The sequence below is a fragment of the Lissotriton helveticus genome, chromosome 5_1, assembly GCF_964261635.1.
Source record: "Lissotriton helveticus chromosome 5_1, aLisHel1.1, whole genome shotgun sequence".
In the NCBI taxonomy this organism is placed as follows: Eukaryota; Metazoa; Chordata; class Amphibia; order Caudata; family Salamandridae; genus Lissotriton; species Lissotriton helveticus.
Window position 1 is genome coordinate 1,591,927,361 of NC_136065.1, and position 23,182 is coordinate 1,591,950,542.

The window sequence follows — 23,182 nt, forward strand, 5'->3', positions numbered from 1 at the left end:
CGGTATACTCTGTTACGGGACAGAGAGTATTCGGGAACTACATTTCCCAGCAGCAAGAGCGCACCAAGTAGTGAGTAGGCGCATGATGTCATCACGCGCAGGGGGCGTCGGACATTGGTGCGCAGTGAATGCGGAAGCGAGAAAGGTTTATTTACCTCGCCGGTGCACCGAGTCGGTTCCTCCCTACGATAGAGCTTAGAGGGACGACCGGTGCACCGACGGAGAGGTAAGACGGCTGGCATGCATGCGTATGAGTGAGAAAGGCTGTGTCCCGTTTTCACATGCAACATTGCCCGCGTAATACTCTGGCATTGTAGTTAAGTGCGTATGCATGCGTACACTTGTTGGAAACAGTGATGACTTTATATAGCGCTGTCATCAACTCATAACTACCCTTTTATAAACTATGGCTTACTGACCAGGTGCTGTTCCACGGCGCTGGTAGGAACGTGATGCTTGGTGTGGAGCATGCTAAGATCGATCAGTTTAGGAACACATTTAGATGTGGTTACATCTTTTGATTTGTTGTTTGTTTTTAGTGCGGTGCATCCATTTACCTGAGCTCGTGCCAGGTGAGGTGGAGTGGTTCCTTCTCATCAAGTGGGTGAGTGAACCGTAATCTACAAATTTGCTGAACTGGTGATTTGCGACTAAGTTTGTTAGTCTGAGTGCTGGGCAATATGAGCCTATGTCTAGCATATAATAATAATGGCACGCAAAGTGCACGTTATATTTGGATGCATGCTTGACTTTGTACCCTTATACTATAATTTTCTCCCCTATTTTTAGGATGAGAGGATGTTGATACATACACTTTCAGGTGATATGGTTCTTGTTATTTATTATTATTTTCTCTAGCAGTAGCATTAATGGTCCCGAGGAAGCAGCAGGAGATCACTAGACTCCGGGTGTCTGCAGAAACATGTCGACCTTTCATCTTTAGTGGTTATTTGTTAAACCACTATTGCACTGTTTTTATTGATTTAGGAGTGTGAGGGTGTTTATTAAATTGTTTTCCCGACCACTACCTAATTTTAGAGCATTTTTCTTTCATTTTCACAAACACACATTTTTTCTCACGCACTGCTATTTTTAGTTCCCATCTAGATACGCTTTTTCTGATTCACATCTGTAAATATCGCTGTGGTTTTTCCTGTGCCTGGTTTAGTCATCCACCAGCACAGGTTTTTTCACCCGCTAATGTGACAGAAATTATGCACCAGAGATCCCAGATGATGAAGGGCGGTCTCGATGGTGGACTGATGGGAACTCGCATAGTTTAATAACTACTTCCTGTACAACTGTATTTGGGTACATTGTTTGCATGTTTTCTGACTCTCTGTTAATTTTAGGTTGGTGTCACTTCTATACAGGGGGCTTAACAGTAGGGTCTATAAACTTTCCCCTGGGACCTTCCTTGTGTGTAACTGAATGCACATGCCAACATTTTGTGAGGCTGGGAGTACTGTGAACGTGCTTTTTACTTTACAGTCTTTGGTCTTGTCAGTGGGGGTGGATAAGGCACAGGTTGAGGGATAAGCACAGTGCTCAGCTGGACGTAGAATGAGTGTTACGTTTCTTACAAATTGCCGTCCTTCGCACCGGTTATTCCAGGAAAGTTAAAGTCCGAAATGCCTGTCCATCATCTCCTTGTGCTTGCTTTGTTTGCCCTAAGTTAGCAGGGTATGCCCAGACATGGGTCCCTTGCTCACTATGCCACTGGATTCAAGCTAGCCTGGCTGATGAAGGGTGTTACCCAGAAACCGGTCCCAGGATCCTTGTTTCTGGTTCAGGGAAGACCTGACTTGACAGTTTGGGCTGGACTGGTCCCATGAGGTACAGGGTCAAGACTGATTTGCATATAGCTGGGTCTGAACTGAGGTGGCGAAGTGAGCTAAAAAATGTTGATAGATTCAACCCTGATCTTTGACTGAGGGTGAGTGTCTAAAAAGTTTCAGACTTAGTCCATCATCTCCTTTTGTTTGCTTTGTTCGCCCTAGGTTTGCAGGGTATGCCCAGACGTGGTTCCTTTGCTCACTTTGACACTGGATTCAAGCTAGCCTGGCTGATGAAGGGTGTTACCCAGAAACCGGTCCCAGGATGCTTGTTTCTGGTTCAGGGAAGACCTGACTTGACAGTTCGGGCTGGACTGGTCCCATGAGGTACAGGGTCAAGACTGATTTGCATATAGCTGGGTCTGAACTGAGGTGGCGAAGTGAGCTAAAAAATGTTGATAGATTCAACCCAGATCTTTGACTGAGGGTGAGTGTCTAAAAAGTTTCAGACTTAGTCCATCATCTCCTTTTGTTTGCTTTGTTCGCCCTAGGTTTGCAGGGTATGCCCAGACGTGGTTCCTTTGCTCACTTTGACACTGGATTCAAGCTAGCCTGGCTGATGAAGGGTCTTACCCAGAAACCGGTCCCAGGATGCTTGTTTGCGGTTCAGGGAAGACCTTGCTTGGCAGTTCAGGCTGGACTGTTCCCATGAGGCACAGGGTCAAAACTGATTTGCATATAGCTGGTTCTGAACTGAGGTGGCAAAGTGAGCTACAAAATGATGATGGATTCAACCTACATCTGCGACTGGGGGTGAGTGTCTGAAATGTTTCAGTGCTCCGTTCATCATCTCCTTGTGTTTGATTTGTTCGCCCTAATTTGGTAGGGTATGACCAGATGTGGGTCACTTGCTCACTTTGCTACTGGATTCAAGCTAGCCTGGCTGTTGAGGGTGTTACCCAGAAACCGGTCCCAGGATGGTTGTTTCCGGTTCAGAGAAAACCTGGCTTGGCAGTTCGGGCAGGACTGTTCCCATGAGGCACAGGGTCAAGACTGATTTGCATATAGCTGGGTCTAAACTGAGGTGGCGAAGTGAACTAAAGAATGATGATTGATTCAACCCAGATCTGTGACTGGGGGTGAGTGTCTGAAAAGTTTCAGTGCTCCGTCCATCATCTCCTTGTGATTGCTTAGCAAGAGGAAACTAACCACACAATTATTCGAACATTTATTCTGACTTGACTTATTCTCTATTCAATTGAAGTTCCGTTCTCAAACAATTCTTGTCTTCAGACTCAAATTATGCCTCGCTCATTTTAAAACGCTATGTAAATTTCCAGAATTAATAACAGTTTGTCAGGTGGGGAAATGTGGGTTCGAACTCGGGTCTCTGTAAGCCTATTTAGTTACAAGACTGTATCTCCTACGGATTAATAGGACATCATGCTGCACAGGCTGGGCTGCATGCCCACTGCCTGGCCAGCCTCTTCAGCAACAGCAGGCACCCCAGTGCTAAACTTGCAAAAATAATAAGGTCCAAGGACCAAAATTTGCTCAGAAGCCTTCGGCTGTCACTCTACTTGCATAGCCTAGACCCCACCTTATGCTTATTTAACCCACCACCGGACACTCCCTGTCTCAATCTTGCAGGTTCTATTTCACCTTGTGAATTCTCCGTTTGTCACTGCTTTTTGGGCATTCTCTTCCTCTTTCTTTCTCCCTTTTGTGGTCTCTCTCCCTTCCTCTGGATCAAAGTCTGTTAAAGTGCCAGTCCCCCAAAATGAGTGCAGATCCACAAAAAATGAGTGCTGGTAGGCCACACCTGCAACCATCAGCTCAAATAAAGCACTGAGACCCCTTACCAGGCCAGAGATCAGAGGCCAGTAGAATGCACTGGCCACTTTCTGGTGCACTGGGCTCTGCAGCTCTGGCAGGGCCCCGCCCTAGCCAACACCTAAAAGCCAATACAAGCAAGGAATTTTCCAGGTGCTGTAGCCCAGCTGGTGATATTCAGAAGTTCCTGCTCCCCCTTTCATGGATGGCTGCAAGACTAGGTGAGTGAGCCTCCAAGGTAGGCTGCCACATGCAGACTGCTGTGAAAAGGGGATTTAACACCACCTGTCCATCCCACTTCCCAACTGATTCAGAAACCAAGGAGCTGGTGAGAGAGTGGAGGCATGTTGCACTCATAGCTGTGGTCAACCTGCCCATGGGCATCATAACCGGCCTTAGTCTCAAAACCAGCCTTCACCCATCCAGCCTCTGGTTGAAATACCTGGTGCCCCACCAACATTATTATTGTGAACAGCATGAGAACTGAATGGAGTGAAAAGCCACAGGTCAAAAACACACTATGTGACATCTTCCCCAAATGCCAGTAACAGCAATCACAAACATGAATCTGAGGATGAGCAGGCAACAAGTCTGCGTTGAGGTGGTATATGAGCAATCCAAAAAACATGAAATTGTTATATTACGTATAGCTGTCGTGTACAGCAGCAACAGTTTCTAAGTCATAAAGAAATTCCAGGCTGCTGTGACAAGGACCTCAGAGAGGCTGTTATCACAACCCTGGCTCTCTGCTCCAATGGAGACTAAGTCCATGGCTTTGGCAGTAGAGAGGGGGAGGCACAGAGAGTGGTGGGGTAGATGGCAAGAGGCCAGTGTTTTTACATTTGGGACTTGGAGGAGGAGCCATGTTATTATTCCTCTTCTATAACACATGGCTTAGATGATTTCAGGGGCCATACATAACATCAAATTATAGGTGGGTTAAAACGAAATGGTGTTTTTCACCTTAGGGTACTGAGTTACATCATAGACAACTTGAGCTTCACTCTGGTTGCCTCGTTGATGAACCCCTCAATGAAAAACATCTGTTATTCTCTGTTATTCATCTCACCGAATCAACAAAGCCAGTGGCCCAACACATATCCCTCTTCTCTGCACACTTGCCCAGCTTGGCAATAGGTCATAAGAGAAACCCCACACTCATCCCCACTGAGTCTTCTTTGGCGATACCCTCAAATGGAAAATAGTAGCGTTGATGGCAACAAGCAACAAGCAAAGGGAGAACAAGAGAGAGAATTATTACCGGGCAAACACCGGCAACAAGAGTTTGTCATTGCTTGCCCCACACTGAAATGTCCACAAATGCTCAGGATCAGAAAGGTCAATTTACTAGGGGCACAAGCACTCACACTTGGCTGCAGCTAAAAGTCACATAGTAAAGGAACCCTCTACTTTGTGGTTGTAAACACCAAACAGCAGTAAAAGTCCATTCATTAAAAAAGTGGATTTTTGCAAAATAAAAGAAGGGTAACTTGAGGTAACATGAACGCACTTACTGCCTCTCTCTCTAAATCCATCTCTTGCAGCTGCATTCCATTTCTAGAATCCAAGGGGTTGGATTCCTGCCAACTTGTTCGCTGTGGTGAAGCAAGTTCTGTGATGCACACAAAGCCATAATATTATTACACATAGGAAGTAACTCTTACACTCAAACCACATGCATCCACAGATTACCCACATGTACATCTCATTTCACACAAACATATATGCCAGTTCACACTGCACACAAAGGCAACTTGCCTGACAATCGTCGTGTATAAAGTTACAAGGTTAACACAAGAAAGACCGTCTGTATGGTCATTCGCCTTTGTGGGGAAATTAGAAATTGGAAGGTCCTATGAAAATAAAAAGGTCCATCATTGCCACCATAGATATAAATTAAAATAACAGTGCCTTAACATGCTGTTCCCTGTGTTTTTAACAGCAAATATATCATAGTAGCAGGAAGATTACCTGACAAAGATGATTTGGGTTGTCTAAGACCGTATACACCTATTAGGTATGCACAGTTAGACTGTGAACAAATTCAGAGATACTAACCTCCTCAGGTAATGGATTGTCAGGGTGTCTAGAGAGTGCTATTCTCTTTTCTTTAAGCGAACAGACAGATCACTCTTTTAAGAATGCATGCCTGATGTAGACACAAATAAGTCGCACATAAATAATCCGTTAAAAATGGCAACACTGGGATCATTTGATTGGCCATCCCTTTTAACTTTCAGAGCACTGCTTTTATATATATTCTTCGACAATGGCTCAACGTGATACACCTACGACGATAATTCTATTAAAATACATTTTGGTACCTGTTAGTTCAGCATACTCATCCAAGCAGGCATAATAACATCAGACTATATTGTTGTCTATTTTCCATTCAGCAACAACTGTGACAGGTCCTGACGAAGGCCTATGCCGAAACACGCGTAGTTGTCAAGAAGCCGCCAGTCTCCTCATATCATTTATTCTGATCAATGGTTTTAAAACACTGATGATTTGATTACAGTTATTGTGCAAATGTTTTGAACTACAATAACGAATTGAAAAATAGGACAACTGTGACTTTTTTTATAATATATGTATCAAATGAAAGAGAAAAAAGATAAGTACATTCTGTGTTTTTTTAGAAAAATACCGGAATATATATATTTGTAATTCCCCAAAAAATTATATTCAAAAAATGGAAAAAATAAACTAAGTGAATATATCATCAAGTTACAAGCTGGTTTTATAGAAATGTTATCATGATGAATGTCTGGAATTGATGTGCCTGCTTTATGTGAAATCCACTGCGCCCAGGTGTCTCCTTTTCCCGTAGTCACAAAGGCAACTTGCTCCATGCAAAGCACACTCCTCACACAACTACTGCTCCCTGCTGAGTACTCAGAACCATCAACCACCAAAAGTGCAGCACAACTTTGGCTCCCTCTATGCACAAATGACACAACCAAATATATCTCTATAAATAGATCACCATATGCACCTAGATATAGACACAGATCATCTCATAGTAGTAGCAGCTCGTAGGGAATGGGGGTGACGGGGATTGAACAATATATATTTTTAAAACACTTACCCTTCTCTCCTCGTCGTCTCTCCGCTTGTCTTCCTGACTCCGAATCCGGATTGGAAGTACGCAGTCTCCCCAAAGCCAATCACAATGCTGCATTAGAGCGTTGTGATTGGTCTGATTGCCATGGTTCGGCGCTCAGACGGGGACAAGGAGCCTGTGCATGTACTCCACTAAGGCTGCGTATTACAGCCCGGTGGAGAACATGCAGAGTGGGCATGAACCACTTCTCCGTGTGCCACCAACTCCACAATCGCCATAACCCAGTCCCGCAGCAACGAGAAATAAAGTGATAATAACGTTGTTATTATCATTTTATTTTTCCCTTTTCCACTGCTCTGAAAACAGAGGGGTGACGCTCCTCCGCCTTAGCAATAGAGCCACCCCTGCAAGAAGCTACCACCATAAAGACACATAGAGAACCTTTCGGTAATTTCACACATACCTTACAACACTAAAATCTGCAGCTCCTCCATTGCACATCACACAGAACTAAACGTCTCTCTACACACAGCAAACAACAAAGAAATACAGCTCACTCCTTGCACATTCACATACAACGACAGCCAATTCGAAGCACACCTTACAGCAGACATAGCAACGAGTACCGCACCCTTCAGCTAACACCATGTATGACCACAAACATGGACTTAGTTTGTACAATTTTTATCGGAAACAATGCTTTGATGATGAGGGGGAGAGGGCCTTTTAAAACATATTTAAAACATATTGCTTTAAAAATGAGTTACATCAAAATAGACTTAAATCAATACTACTTAAAAAACGAAGGCCTTCATAGGCTGCATCGGGTAAGATGATGACATTAAAGCCTCGCATACACGTTCAACAAGCAGGCAATGAGATATTGGGGTCTATTACGATGGCGGGCGGACCGCAACGGCCAAAGGGACCGCCAACCTTATGTGCAACAGTCCCGTGATGTTGATCAGAATGCGCCCACCACACAGGCGGGCGCATCCAGCATTTTTTACATTGTGGCGTGCGGTGCTTTTAGCAGCACCCGCCGCAATGTAAAAAAGGCAATTGTGCATTTGTATGCACAATGCGGAAGGCACCGTGCAGTGCCTGTCACGTTGTGCATGCAAATGCAGGGGGGTACCATAGGTACCCCCCATGTGCACCCCCACCCCCCAACACCCTAGGGGCCCGCAACGGGCCCCCACATTCAGGCACCGCATGCCTATCCATTGTAATATGGATGGCGGTGTCTTGCAGACACCATCACCATATCCAGCCCCTAATCCTCCCGGTCGACTTGTCGGCTGGCGGAAAACCAGTGAACGGTCTTTCCGTCCGCCGGGGTCCCCCCCGTCATCGTAATATGGCTGGGGGAAATGGGTGGCGGGTGGTAAATAATAGCGGGCAGATCACCACCACCATATGGGCGGTGCTAATCCGCCCGCCATTATAATAGACCCCATTATGTTTTGGTATAGTGATTAGGAGAGAACTTTTAGCCTTGGCTGTTTTTAGTTTTAGCAAAACACACAAGATGATGGACGGAATGTTGCACAATGGCAAAACATTCACCTCCAGTCTGGGTTTAATCCATCGTTACTTTGCTCACCAAGCACCCCAGTTCAGACCATGGCCATATGCAAATCAGTCTTGACCCTGTGCCTCATAGGAACTGTGGTTGGTGAGCAAAATAATTATGGAGTAAACACAGATCTGTGACTGGGGGTGAATGTTTTGCCATTGTGCAACATTCCATCCATCATCTTGTGTGTTTTGCTGTTCACCCTATGTGGGAAGGGTATGCTCAGATGTGGATCCCGTGCTCACTAAGCCACTGGAGTCAAGCTATCCTGGCTGAAGACGGCTGATGGACGGCTGATGGACGGAGAGTTGACAATACAAACACTCACCCCCAGTCAACTGATCTGGGTTTAATCCATCACCATTCTTTAGCTCACTCCGCCACCCCAGTTCAGACACGGCCATATGCAAATCAGTCTGACCCTGTGCCTCATGGGAACAGTCCAGCCCGAACTGCCAAGCCATGTCTTCCCTGGACCGGAATCAAGCTTCCCAGGACCGGTTTCTGGCATTACAGCCGTCTTCAGCCGGGCTTGCTTGAATCCAGTGGCAAAGTGAGCAAGGGACTCACGTCTGAGCATACCCTGCCAACTTAGGGCGAACAAAGAAAAACCAAAGGGGATGATGGACGGAGCGTTGACAATAGAAACACTCACCCCCAGTCAACTGATCTGGGTTTAATCCAACTGTTGCATTTACGGGAGTGGAAATAGTCATTTTTACCCCTCTGCTATCCAGCAATTTCCCTACTGTTGCACTCACTGGAGTTGGAATAGTAATTTTTACCTCGCCGCTATCCAACACTTTCCCTACTGTTTCACTCACTGGAGTTGGAATAGTAATTGTTTCCTGTTGGACCTGGCCCTTTTGGCAGGTTCACCCCTAGACTTTTTGCTTTTTCCTAGGCTGTTTCTGTGACCTGGTGTTGGTGATTTTAGGCCTCTGCGCACTTTTTCACTGTGGTACAGTGTAAAGTGCGTGAGCTCTCTGTGTATGTGTGGTGAGTGACCTGCCCTCCCATAGGAATGAATGGGGAATATGTATGCCCATGGTAGTTCCTGATGTGTGGGGAGTGCAGGGTCGAGTTTGATATGTGCGAACTCGTGAGACTGAATGCTGCGTAATGGTGTATGCGGTATGATTGTGTCTAGTCTAGAAGTGCCACTTTTAGAAGTTGGCATATTTGTGTAGTCTGTGGCTGGCGTGTGATTGGCTGGTGAGCCTAGCCAAGGAGTGCCTGGGCCTGCTTGTGGATTGACTGTCTGGTTTGAGTGCGACAGGGGCTGGGGAGCCCCAGGAGGTTGTCTGAGTCAGCCCGTGGATGAAAGGCAGCATCTGCTGCCAGGGAAATGGGAGGAGATAGCACCTGATAGTGAAGGGCTGTGCCTGCCTGACCACAATGCTGGCTCCACCTCCCAGCTGGGCGACTGTCACCTCTGTCCCTGAGGCTGGAAGGACTTCCCTATAACCAGTTCTAGCTGGTTCTCACACTGCCTACACAAAGACTTCAAAGGCTTTTCTCTGTATAAGAAGGGGCTGTGTCCCCTTCCAAAATGTTCTTGTTTCTGACTTGAATCTGCCAGGGGTGTGCTGCTGCTTGGGCCCAGGGGAATCCCTGGGCCCTGCCCAGCCCCTGGGTGCCTGGAGGACTTCTAGGGGACCCCGCTGCCTTGCCTGGGCTGATTGGGGGACTTTGCATTGCCCTGGATACCTGATGGACTGGTGTCCTGGACTCTGGAGACCTTTTACTGGGTCCCCTTTGCTTTACTTTTCTAAAAGACTTGGCTGAGGCTTTATTGGGCTTATAGCGCCTGGGAGCGCTGTATCTGTTTCCTAGTCCTGAGAGCACTGTGCTTTTAGCACCTAGCGCTTGAGAGCGCTTTGCCTTTCGCTTATAGCGCCTAGAAGCGCTTTTATTTTGATTTATAGTGCGGGAAGCGCTCCTGCCCCTTTGTGTGCCGAGTGAACGGGTGCCACCCCGTTTATGGAGTTATTTAGCGAGTGCCTACCTCGCTTTGTTATTTTTAAACCCGAGGGAACCCGTGTATGCCGATGAGAGTTCAGCTATAGGTTTCGGTCATACAGTGTAAGGCGCTCATACAGTGCTGACAGAATTGATGGTGATTGTTAGACGGGGACTCTGAGGGTCGGCCGAATACTGAGGGAGAGGTCCCCGAGGAGGACCGTCTCCGGCGATCGTACAGACAAGTCACCTCCCTCCCCACAAATAGGCACCACACCAGGTCGAGTTCAATACTTTATATAAGGTTCGTAAGGCAAGGATATTAGCGATACAGGATATCTCGGACCCGAGGGTCCTCTCACTTCTAGTCTCTGTAGGGAAAAGGGGGTAGCGGGACAGTCTTGGTACCGGGTCGGTACAGGGGGTGGCAAGAGGCGAGCTCGCAATCCTCGAGCTGGAGAGTCTGTGAGTCGGGCCGCGGCAGCGCCAGCAGGCCAAGACGATGGTTTCACGAGGCAGAGGGCCGCGGCAGCGCCAGCAGGCCAAGACGATGGTTTCACGAGGCAGAGGGCCGCGGCAGCGCCAGCAGGCCAAGACGATGGTTTCACGAGGCAGAGGGCCGCGGCAGCGCCAGCAGGCCAAGACGATGGTTTCACGAGGCAGAGGGCCGCCGCAGCGCCAGCAGGCCAAGACGATGGTTTCACGAGGCAGAGGGCCGCGGCAGCGCCAGCAGGCCAAGACGATGGTTTCACGAGGCAGAGGGCCGCGGCAGCGCCAGCAGGCCAGTCACGGATGAGTTCTTCTCGGGTCTCTCGACTCCAGGATACAACTGCCTTCCTGGTCTGGCCCTGCCCCAGTTATAGGTCTGGTCCCCTTTGATGTCCGGACCCTCGCGCCTGGGGGCCGGGAGGTCCGGGATGAGGGAGTCCAGACACCCAGCAGGGGGGTGGAGCCAGCGCCCAGGGCGGCCTGGGGTGATCGACACCTGGCGGAGGAGAGCCGTTGACGATTCCTTCTCCCATTGACTCGCCAAGTGGTCACTCTGCCTCCTGGGAGGAGGTTGGTGCCTCGATGTCGGGGCCGGCCGGGCCCAGGGTTAGGGTCGAGTTGAGGCCACGCGGCCTCGTGCTGTAGTACCCCAAAATGGCGGCTGGGCCGAGGCCGGGGTGCGGATGGTGACCCGGGCCAGCTGGGTCCGGAGCTGGTGTCTTGTGGTGGAGGGATTGCAGGTTACTTCGGGTGGTCGCCGGGGACTCTGGTTGGGGATTCCGGGAGAGCCAGGGTCCGGGTCCCGTTGCGGGGAGGGGGGACAGCCCGACCATGCGGCCTGTCCAACAGTGATGAATAGAGTTAGAATAGGTTGGAACGGTGCAAACAGTATAGAGGGAAACCTAAGAGCCTCTCAAAGGTGAGCAGACCTAGAAGCGTCTGAACACTTGAAAACAATGAACAACAGGTACCGTGCACACGTATGGTACAGTCGTATTCAGTGATACAAAATTCAAAAGACAAAGAGGAACATGGCCAGGCTGGCGTTTGCTATAAAAACAAGACTAAGAAATAAAGAATCTACACTGAACCAATACTACTGACCATTGAATGATTTTCATGTTCCTCTTTGTCTTTTGAGTTTTGTATCACTGAATACGACTGTACCATACGTGTGCACGGTACCTGTTGTTAACCCGTGTATGCCGCTGGAAGCTCACCGCCATCAGCCCCCGGGGTCTGCTGACGAGACCGAAGGGGCCGCGCTGCAATTGGCCCGCCGCAAGAGGCTCGCCCAGTGAGCCGCGCTAGGATTGGCCTAGCGCAGCGAGGAAGTGCGGTGTCACGAGGGGCTTGTCTTGGAGCCGCGCTCGGATTGGCCGAAGAGCTGCCTTGTGTGAGGAGGCTCGTCGAGAGGGCCGCAACCGGATTGGCCCGTGGGCTCCGGGCATTGCTGGAAGCCGCCGAGAGCCGTGATGAGAGGTGCGCCTTCGGGGGAGCTGGGCCCGAGTGATCGGCGTGACCCGGTGAGTGCCTGAGAAGGGAGAGGGGCATTGGGGCACATTGCCGGTGCCCGCCCCTCCCCTCGAGTGTGAGGCTCGTGTGGGCTCTTGGTTTGAAGAGCCGATCCCGGCCCAGCGAGGCCGCAATTACTTAATGTTAAGAGCCCAGCGAGGCTCGTGGCCGCAATTACTTGGTGTTGAGAGCCCAGCGAGGCTTGTGGAATGTTAAGAGCCCAGCGAGGCTCGTGGCCGCAATTACTTGGTGTTGAGAGCCCAGCGAGGCTCGTGGCCGCATTTACTGTATTTGGAGCCCAGTGAGGCTCTTGGGGGCATTTGATATTTAGAGTCCAGAAGGGCTCACCGCCCACATGATGTTTAGAGCCCAGTGAGGCTCTTGGGGGACACCAGTGCAAGAGCCTGTGTGGCTCCCACGTGGACATATGTGTTTGTAGAGCCTGTGTGGCTCCAGCGATTGGGCACAGTTCTGCCTATGGGTCAGTGAGGACCCTGTTGAAGTTTTTGATTCCCAGCTGCCCAGCAATTAGTGGGCAGCTGGACCGTTTAGGTCTTGTGTGGTTCCCAGGTGCCCAGCAAGTAGTGGGCACCTGCTACGTTTAGGTTTTGCGCCCAGTGGCGCACCCCTGACTGGCGCTGCATGGCAGCGCGCCCTAACATTCTGGACACAGGGCTCTTTAGTCCCTTTATTAGATGGGGGCTGGTATGTGATTTTTGCGCAATGTGATTCCTATGTTTTTAATAGTAATTGCTAAGGTGTTTTTGCGCTATTGAGTTATGTTCTGGGACCTCTGAATGTTTTATGCATCATGTGTTTACCTTTGCTCTTAACACAGCTGAATGTGTAGGATTATGCATCATGTGTTTCCCTTTACTACTCCTCTGAATGTGTTTCATGTATCATGGGTAATGTGTTCTTGTTTATACCCCTAAATGTATTTTATTCTTAGGTGGTGGTGTTTTGCCTAGTATAGTTATACTAGAGAGGTTATGTGTCCATGCGTGATCTAGGCCTATGGTTATTAGTATTGCGTAGTGTGTACCTACCTTTACCAGTACTTACTGGTTGTGATTTATAACTGTTATTTTGTGTTACAGTGATTTTATATCTTATTTTCTATTTCTACAAGTGTTGATTCTGACAGTGGCCCATGTGGCCCTGTCTTGTAAATAATCCCTGATGAATATCGCCCGTGCCAGTTGGCACAATGTACATGTGTGATTTTTATCTGATGTGATTTTGACAATACAGAAGTTATTTTCATATAACCTTGTGTGGAGTTCCTTTTGTGGTGTGCCTAGGATGTTGTTGCTGTTGTGTGCTGGCGCAAATGCTTTACACATTGCCTCCGAGTTTAGCCTTACTGCTCGTGCCAAGCTACCAAGGGGGTGAGCAGGGGTTATCTTGGCGTGTGACTCCCTTGCGCTGACTAGAATGGTGGTTTCTGCCTGGCTTTGGTGTCAGCCTTAGCCTACCAGAAATATCCAGTTCTAACATTGTTGGTCAGCGGTGCGGATTAGGACTTGTGTTTGCGCAGTGCCACAGCGACAACTGGCTACATTACAAAACTCTGCATTTTTCAGATAGTCACATGTTTGGGATTATTGTTTGGGATTTTGTTTTTCCTCAAGAGTGTCATTTTCAGATGTGTTTCCTGCGCTTTATTTTTAGTGGCAGATGAGAGAAAATGACAGGGTGGGACGCCAGTAGAGGGGGAGGTTCCCATAGATTAGGAATCCCTTGCTGGGTCCAGTGGCCAATCCTATTCCTGTCCCTGTGTGGGTAGATGTAAGAGAGGGAGTGTGGAGGAGAAATGGCTTGCTTGGGAGGGTGGTTATCCCCTGAGTGTAGTGTGTGTGTCTGGATTCCCCAGTATGGTAGGATCCAGTGGTGGCAGCTTAAATGTGTCCAGTGCGTGAATTCCCATTCCCAGTTCCCAGAGTATGGTGCCTGGTGCTCAGTAAGAGGGGTACAGGTTGAGAGTCAGGGGCAGTGAGGAACTGTCTCACCAGTCTGGAGGGGGAGTGTGTGGATGAGTGGTGTCTTGAACTGGAGGAGTTGGTGTGAGGTTTTTTTTAGGAGCTAGCACGTGAGGTGTACCTCTGGTGGTGTGCAGGAGGTCCTGCAGAGGCACTGGACAAGAAGGTGGATGTCTGGCTGTGTGCTAGATGTCTTGCAGAGGCATTAGGGAGTGATTCTAAAAGTAGTGGCTTGTGTATCTGATGATCCTGTGTAGGTGAAGAGGTTCATGTGTCGCCTAGCTAGGTCCCATTAGTATGGTAGGGGTGTAGGGGCTCACGTCCTGTCTCAGTGGAGGCGGAGTGAGTGTGGGACGGTGTGTCCCACGTTGGCCTGAAACCCTGTCTCAGGGCCTGGAGGGTTCCCTAAGGGAGCGCCAGGTTAGGGGCCTATGCTGTACTTACAGGTCATTTGAAGAGGATCTTCCTGTGTCTAGAGGACGGGGAGTGTCTGTAACCAGAACTCCGGCGGTCCTGGTGTTTGGCTTCTAGGGGTACCGCTCCAAGGTGGGAGGGTGCAGAACTCTGGAAGGGGGTGCAGAGGGATGGTGTACTTCTGACCCCGGTGCAACCTGAAGGTTTAGATCCTAGGTTGGGAGATTAGGAAACTTCCAGGGCAAGAAGGAATCTCTGCCAAAGTAGATCAGCTGAAGAGACTGAGGGGGCTGCCCTTGCTGTGTGTTCTGGGGCCCACCTGCAGTCTGTTGTTTCTACTAAGATAGAGGAAAGGGTGCTTTGCTGTGTGCTGTGTCCCCCCACCTGCTTGAAGAGGAACTGTGCTGTGTGCTTTGTACCTTAGAAGTGAAATAGTTTCCAGGCGGTAGACCAGTGATGGAGTGAGGTCCTGATCTGGTAGGAGAGTTGCGTTCTGGTGAGTGCTTCCCTGTGAGGGTGCGGAAACCCAGAAGTAGAGGTAGGGTAGGGCATTCTTGCCCGTGACCTCTGGTCAGCCTGAGGGTGTGGTCCCTAGGTTGAGGGATCAGTGGTAGTTGTAGCTACATTGAGAGGGAGAGTGGAGAATGGCTATTGTGTGCCAGGGGTTACTGCCCCCCACTCTGTGAAGTGGTTAGGACCTGTGACATTTGGATGGCCTAGGGCCTGGTCCTGGCCGTGGATGACTAGGGAGTACCAGTGGGGTATCCTAGTTGGGTCAGAGAGTTCTTGTTGAGGAAAATCTATGTGGGTTCAGAGTGGCGAAAAACCGGAGGGTGTCCCTGCCGTGCGGGCCCGTGTACTTGTTTTGTCGCCCAAAGCAAGGAAGCCCATCAGTGGAGTGATTGGGGTTCCCTGCGTTTTGGCTGGAAGGGTGTTGTGTTGGACCTGGCCCTTTTGGCAGGTTCACCCCTAGACTTTTTGCTTTTTCCTAGCCTGTTTCTGTGACCTTGTGTTGGTGATTTTAGGCCTCTGCGCACTTTTTCACTGTGGTACAGTGTAAAGTGCGTGAGCTCTCTGTGTATGTGTGGTGAGTGACCTGCCCTCCCATAGGAATGAATGGGGAATATGTATGCCCGTGGCAGTTCCTGATGTGTGGGGAGTGCAGGGTCGAGTTTGATATGTGCGAACTCGTGAGATTGAATGCTGCGTAATGGTGTATGCGGCATGATTGTGTCTAGTCTAGAAGTGACACTTTTAGAAGTTGGCATATTTGTGTAGTCTGTGGCTGGCGTGTGATTGGCTGGTGAGCCTGGCCCAGGAGTGCCTGGGCCTGCTTGTGGATTGACTGTCTGGTTTGAGTGTGACAGGGGCTGGGGAGCCCCAGGAGGTTGTCTGAGTCAGCCCGTGGATGAAAGGCAGCATCTGCTGCCAGGGAAGTGGGAGGAGATAGCACCTGATAGTGAAGAGCTGTGCCTGCCTGACCACAATGCTGGCTCCACCTCTCCGCTGGGCGACTGTCACCTCTGTCCCTGATACTGGAAGGACTTCCCTATAACCAGTTCTAGCTGGTTCTCACACTGCCTACACAAAGACTTCAAATGCTTTTCTCTGTATAAGAAGGGGCTGTGTCCCCTTCCAAAATGTTCTTGTTTCTGACTTGAATCTGCCAGGGGTGTGCTGCTGCTTGGGCCCAGGGGAATCCCTGGGCCCTGCCCAGCCCCTGGGTGCCTGGAGGACTTCTGGGGGACCCCGCTGCCTTGCCTGGGCTGATTGGGGGACTTTGCATTGCCCTGGATACCTGATGGACAATTGTCCTGGACTCTGGAGACCTTTTACTGGGTCCCCTTTGCTTTACTTTTCTAAAAGACTTGGCTGAGGCTTTATTGGGCTTATAGCGCCTGGGAGCGCTGTATCTGTTTCCTAGCGCTGAGAGTGCTGTGCTTTTAGCCCCTAGCGCTTGAGAGCGCTTTGCCTTTCGCTTATAGCGCCTAGAAGCGCTTTTATTTTGATTTATAGTGCGGGAAGCGCTCCTGCCCCTTTGTGTGCCGAATGAACGGGTGCCACCCCATTTATGGAGGTATTTAGCGAGTGCCTACCTCGCTTTGTTATTTTTAAACCCGAGGGAACCCGTGTATGCCGCTGGAAGCTCACCGCTTCAGCCCCCGGGGTCCGCTGACGAGACCGAAGGGGCCGCGCTGCAATTGGCCCGCCGCAAGAGGCTCGCCCAGTGAGCCTCGCTAGGATTGGCCTAGCGCAGCGAGGAATTGCGGCGTCACGAGGGGCTTGTCTTGGAGCCGCGCTCGGATTGGCCGAAGAGCTGCCGTGTGTGAGGAGGCTCGTCGAGAGGGCCGCAACCGGATTGGCCCGTGGGCTCCGGGCATTGCTGGGAGCTGCCGAGAGCCGTGACGAGAGGAGCGCCTTCGGGGGAGCTGGGCCCGAGTGATCGGCGTGACCCGGTGAGTGCCTGAGACGGGAGAAGGGCGTCGGGGCACATTGCCGGTGCCCGCCCCTCCCCTCGAGTGTGAGGCTCTTGTGGGCTCTTGGTTTGAAGAGCCGATCCCGGCCCAGCGAGGCCGCAATTACTTAATGTTAAGAGCCCAGCGAGGCTCGTGGCCGCAATTACTTGGTGTTGAGAGCCCAGCGAGGCTTGTGGAATGTTAAGAGCCCAGCGAGACTCGTGGCCGCAATTACTTGGTGTTGAGAGCCCAGCAAGGCTCGTGGCCGCATTTACTGTATTTGGAGCCCAGTGACGCTCTTGGGGGCATTTGATATTTAGAGTCCAGAAGGGCTCACCGCCCACATGATGTTTAGAGCCCAGTGAGGCTCTTGGGGGACACCAGTGCAAGAACCTGTGTGGCTCCCAAGTGGACATATGTGTTTGTAGAGCCTGTGTGGCTCCAGCGATTGGGCACAGTTCTGCCTAAGGGTCAGTGAGGACCCTGTTGAAGTTTTTGATTCCCAGCTGCCCAGCAATTAGTGGGCAGCTGCACCGTTTAGGTCTTGTGTGGTCCCAGGTGCCCAGCAAGTAGTGGGCACCTGCTACGTTTAGGTTTTGCACCAGTGGCGCACCCCTGACTGGCGCTGCATGGCAGCGCGCCCTGACATTCTGGACACAGGGCTCTTTAGTCCCTTTATTAGATGGGGGCTGGTATGTGATTTTTGCGCAATGTGATTCCTATGTTTTTAATAGTAATTGCTAAGGTGTTTTTGCGCTATTGAGTTATGTTCTGGCACCTCTTATTATTTATTTATTTATTTATTTATAAAAACATTTGTAGAGCGCGAACGAAGGCCCTTGGGCATCTCGGCGCTAGTGATACTGCAATGTGTTAAGCCTCATCAGACTGGAGATTATTGGTTAAAAAGCCATGTTTTTAATTGTTTGCGGAAGATCCAGAGGGAGGGGCTGGTTCTGATCGACTCTGGTAAAGTATTCCACAATTTGGGTGCAGCTACCATAAATCTTCTGTCCCCCCAGGACACAAGTTTGGTTCGGGGTACCACTAAGTCATGCTGGAAAGATGAACGTAGCATTCTTGGGGGACGGTAAGGAATGAGGTTTTGGACGAAAAACGCCGGTCCCACATTATTCAAAGCCTTGTAAACCAGGCAGAGGGATTTGAACATGACTCTCCTTCTTACTGGCAGCCAGTGCAACTGTCTAATAGTGGATGCGGCCGAGTGATGTTTGGGAATGCGCCCTAAAAGCCTGGCCGCAGAATTCTGAATGGCCTGCATTTTCCAAAGCACTCTCTCCTGGGCCCCTAGGAACAATGCATTGCAATAATCCAAGGTCGATAATACAAGGGAACTAACCAGTGTTTTGCCGGCACTTTCCGGCAGGAAAGGCAGGATTTTTTTTATAAGTCGCAATTTGTGGAAGGCTGAAGAGGAAATTTGGTTGGCGTGAGGCATAAAATTTAACTGGTCGTCGAAAAGGACTCCCAAATTCCTCACTTTTTTTGCTGGGTCCGGGGGTTGACCCATAGATGATGGCCACCAAAGGGGGGACCATTGGGGGGAAAGGTTACCAAAAATTACCACCTCTGACTTATCAGAGTTCAATTTCAGGCAGTTTTGAGCCATCCAGCTTCCAATAGCCAGCATACCTTGGTTAAAGGTGTTCGCTATTTTAAGGCCGTCGTTCTTAACTGCAAGGACCAATTGAGTGTCATCTGCATAGGAGGTCAGGCTCATCCCATGTGCCCTGATGATTTTGGCAAGGTCCGACACATAAATGTTAAAGAGTGTCGGACTAAGGGATGAGCCTTGAGGAACTCCACATGGCAGAGACAAGGGGGAGGATTCAAAAGGTCCGATGGTGACGACCTGGGATCTATTTGCCAGGAAGGAGGCAAGGAGACTCCTAGCCTTGCCTTGGATCCCAATGCTCTCGACACGGCCGACCAAGGTGGTGTGGTCGACCGTATCAAAGGCCGCCGATAGGTCCAATAGAATGAGGACAGCTGTGCCTCCGGCATCCCGGATGGTTCTTATATCATCCGCCGCTTTGATCAGAGCGGTCTCCGTGCCGTGGAATTGGCGGAACCCAAACTGGGATTCGTCCAGGAGTTTATGTTCCTCGATAAAGGAGGAAAGTTGGAGGTTCATTATTTTCTCAGCTATTTTGGCCATCAATGGGAGATTAGCGATAGGACGGTAGTTTTTCAGCTCGTCCTTATCGAGGGTGGACTTTTTAAGAAGAGGTTTTATTAAGGTCTTTTTCAGTATCTCTGGGAAGATGCCAGAACGAAACATGGAATTACAGATATCAGTTATTGCAGGGATGACTGTTTCCATAATAGGTCGTAGCACCTTCAGGGGACAAGGGTCTAGAGCTGATCCTGATTTAATAGATGACACTGTGTTCTGTACCTGTAAACAGGTAACCTCGTGAAACTGGGAAAAAGTATGACTCTGGTGGGAGGTGGAGGCTACCGAGGGGGTGGGGGAACTATTGGAAAAAACCCCGTAGATGTCGTTAACTTTGCTGAAAAAAAAGTTGGACAGTGCATCACAAAGCATCTGGGAGGGAGGGGGGGCAAGATCAACGGACAGACCAGCTAATTGTCTAGTTGTCTCATAAAGGGTTTTATTAGAATTTTTAGCTGATTCTATCTTATCGCAATAGTATTTTTTCTTTGCCTCAGAGATCATGGTTTTATAAATGGCAACTGATTCCTTGTAACTAAATTTAGTTTCATCAGTATAGTTTTTCCTCCATAGTCTCTCTCTATGCCTGCATAGTTGCTTCTGGGTGCGAAGTGCCTCAGAGTACCATGGGGCCGAGGGAGTTTGCCGATTGCGAGAACGTTTTTTTGTTTGAACCAGTGCTGTGGCTGCAGAGCTAACCCATTGGTAAAATTGAAGGGTAGCAGTGTTTGGGTCGGCTGACAGGACGGGAGAGGTGGCATCCAGCAGAGTATGTAACCTAGTTGCATCAATATCATCCCATGCCAGGTAGGGTTGAGGAGATATCGTGCTGGTTTTGCTGAGCAGTGTGTCCTGTACTGTCAAGGTGGCTAGGATACAGTGATGGTCCGACCAGGTAAGGGGGAGGATTTGGGTAACTTGAAGACCTAGGGCATTAGTAAAAATGCCATCTAGTGTATGACCGCCATCATGTGTGGGAGCATGTACCAGGGGGATGAGGCCAAAGGTGGACATGTCGGCTAGTAGCAAGGTGGAGTCGGGGTTGTCTGGGATATCAAAATGAAAATTAAAATCACCCAGAATGGTGATGGAGTTGTCAAGGGCGGATGCTTCCAGCGTTGTCCTAAAATCCATAATAAATTCGTTCCTGGAGCCAGGGGGACGATATAGAAGAATCCCTTTAAAGGTATAGGATGGGGATAGTGTAATCACAAATTCTAGGGCTTCACAGGAAGTGAGGGGGATGATTTTGGTTCTTACCGAAAAGGAGTCACGGGCAATAATGCCTATTCCACCGCCTTTTTTCTTTATTTGCCTGTCGAGTCTGTGTATGGTGAACCCGGAAGGAAGGGCGATGACTAGGTCTGGATCAGATGCCTGGTCCAGCCATGTTTCGGTCATAAATAGGAGGTCTAGTTTGTGGTCCTGGATCAGCTCGTGAATATCCTGATTATGCTTGCTCAGTGAACGGACATTTGAGAGTCCGATAGAAAAAATTTGATTATTAGAGTATTTCTTACCAGTCCGCAATTGGTGGGAAAAAGGTAGCGAGGTGTTGCACTTTGGGCAATGCGCGATAGGATTTATAAGCAAGGATTGGGGAGTATATATGGGGCAGGCCTGGTGACTCGGAGGACGTAGGAGCTGGAGTTGGGAGGAGGAATAACTAAGGCATTGTACTGGCGAAGATGCACCAGGGGGGGTGGCCCTAGGCCCGGAACCGGCGCGGACGGGCGCAGACGGGCTTGCCTTAGGCGCGCCTTCGGCGCGCCGTCGGCGCGCCCGCTGCGCCCGCCCGCTGCGCGGACGGGTGGGTCCCTTGCTTATATACATAGTGGTGGGGGCAGAGGAGGGTGGGAGGAGCGCCGAGCTCTCCGGCCCGCCTTCCCTATCCAAGATGGCCCCTGAAGTGGAGATAAGGGTTTCCCAGCGCCTGGCAATATCGGCGTGGTAAAACTGAAAGAACCTCGGCGAAGTAATCTCGCCTCGAGGTGAATAGAGTGTAGAGTGTCTAAAATCACACCATTAAAATATTATACAATGTTTAAAAATGTCAACTCGATTATTATTTCAATCAGCTTTTTAAATTTTTATCAGCGTGCAGGGAACACAACAAAACCTCCGGCTTTGCGCCTCAGAGGGAACACACAACAGAATCACTAGGGGAGAGGGTTCTCACTCTTAAATATCCTGGGAGGGTGGGAGGGGCGCCGAGCTCTCCGGCCCGCCTTCCCTATCCAAGATGGCCCCTGAAGTGGAGATAAGGGTTTCCCAGCGCCTGGCAATATCGGCGTGGTAAAACTGAAAGAACCTCGGCGAAGTAATCTCGCCTCGAGGTGAATAGAGTGTAGAGTGTCTAAAATCACACCATTAAAATATTATACAATGTTTAAAAATGTCAACTCGATTATTATTTCAATCAGCTTTTTAAATTTTTATCAGCGTGCAGGGAACACAACAAAACCTCCGGCTTTGCGCCTCAGAGGGAACACACCTCTGAATGTTTTATGCATCATGTGTTTACCTTTGCTCTTAACACCGCTGAATGTGTAGGATTATGCATCATGTGTTTCCCTTTACTACTCCTCTGAATGTATATTTATGCATCATGGGTAATGTGTTCTTTCTAGACCCCTAAATGCTGTGTGATACTTAGGTGGTTTTCCGTACACCTCTGAATGTTTTTAGGCATCATGTGTTTTCCTTTACTACTCCTCTGAATGTGTTTCATGCATCATGGGTAATGTGTTCTTGTTTATGCCCCTAAATGTATTTTATTCTTAGGTGGTGGTGTTTTGCCTAGTATAGTTATACTAGAGAGGTTATGTGTCCATGCGTGATCTAGGCCTATGGTTATTAGTGTTGCGTAGTGTGTACCTACCTTTACCAGTAGTTACTGGTTGTCATTTATAACTGTTATTTTGTGTTACAGTGATTTTATATCTTATTTTCTATTTCTACAAGTGTTGATTCTGACAGTGGCCCATGTGGCCCTGTCTTGTAAATAATCCCTGATGAATATCGCCCGTGCCAGTTGGCACAATGTACATGTGTGACTTTTTATCTGATGTGATTTTGACAATACAGAAGTTATTTTCATATAACCTTGTGTGGAGTTCCTTTTGTGGTGTGCCTAGGATGTTGTTGCTGTTGTGTGCTGGCGCAAATGCTTTACACATTGCCTCCGAGTTTAGCCTTACTGCTCGTGCCAAGCTACCAAGGGGGTGAGCAGGGGTTATCTTGGCGTGTGACTCTCTTGCCCTGACTAGAATGGTGGTTTCTGCCTGGCTTTGGCGTCAGCCTTAGCCTACCAGAAATAGCCAGTTCTAACATTTCCCCTTCTCTATCCAGCACTTTCCCTACTGTTGCACTCACCGGAGTGGGAGTAGTAATTTTTCCCCCTCTGCTATCTAACACTTTCTCTACTGTTGCACTCACTGGAGTAGGAATAGTAATTTTTACCCCTCCGCTATCCAACACTCTCCCTACTGTTGCATTCTTTGGAGTGGGAATAGTCATTTTTTCCCCTCTGCTATCCAACACTTTCCCTTCTGTTGCTCTCAATGTAGTGGGAATAGTAATTTTTACCCCTCCGCTATCAAACACTTTCCCTACTGTTGCACTGACTGGTGTTGGAGTAGTAAATGTAATACCTCTTCTATCCAACACTTTTCCATTTCTAAATATTGTTTAGATTTTTTTAAATGTTATGTTTTTTATTTTTGTTTTAACTGTTTGAGTGTGAATAGTAATTTGTGTCCCTTCGCTATCCAACTTTCCCTAATGTTGCACTCACTGGAGTGGGAATAGTAATTTTAACCACTCTGCTATCCAGCACTTTCCCTACTGTTGCACTCACTGGAGTGGGAGTAGTAATTTTTACCACTTTGCTACTCAACACATTCCCAACTGT

At 49.0% G+C, this 23,182-nt stretch overlaps 1 protein-coding gene across 2 annotated transcripts in view; it reads right to left on the reverse strand.

Moving 5' to 3' along the window:
- The window catches only part of EPS8L3 (EPS8 signaling adaptor L3), a 196,698-nt gene that overhangs the window by 76,148 nt on the left and 97,368 nt on the right, over positions 1-23,182 (reverse strand). For both annotated transcript variants that reach the window (XM_078644784.1, XM_078644786.1), the window contains exon 9: positions 5,123-5,220. In XM_078644784.1, the coding sequence (XP_078500910.1) occupies positions 5,123-5,220 (98 nt within the window). The remainder of the gene's footprint in view (positions 1-5,122; positions 5,221-23,182) is intronic.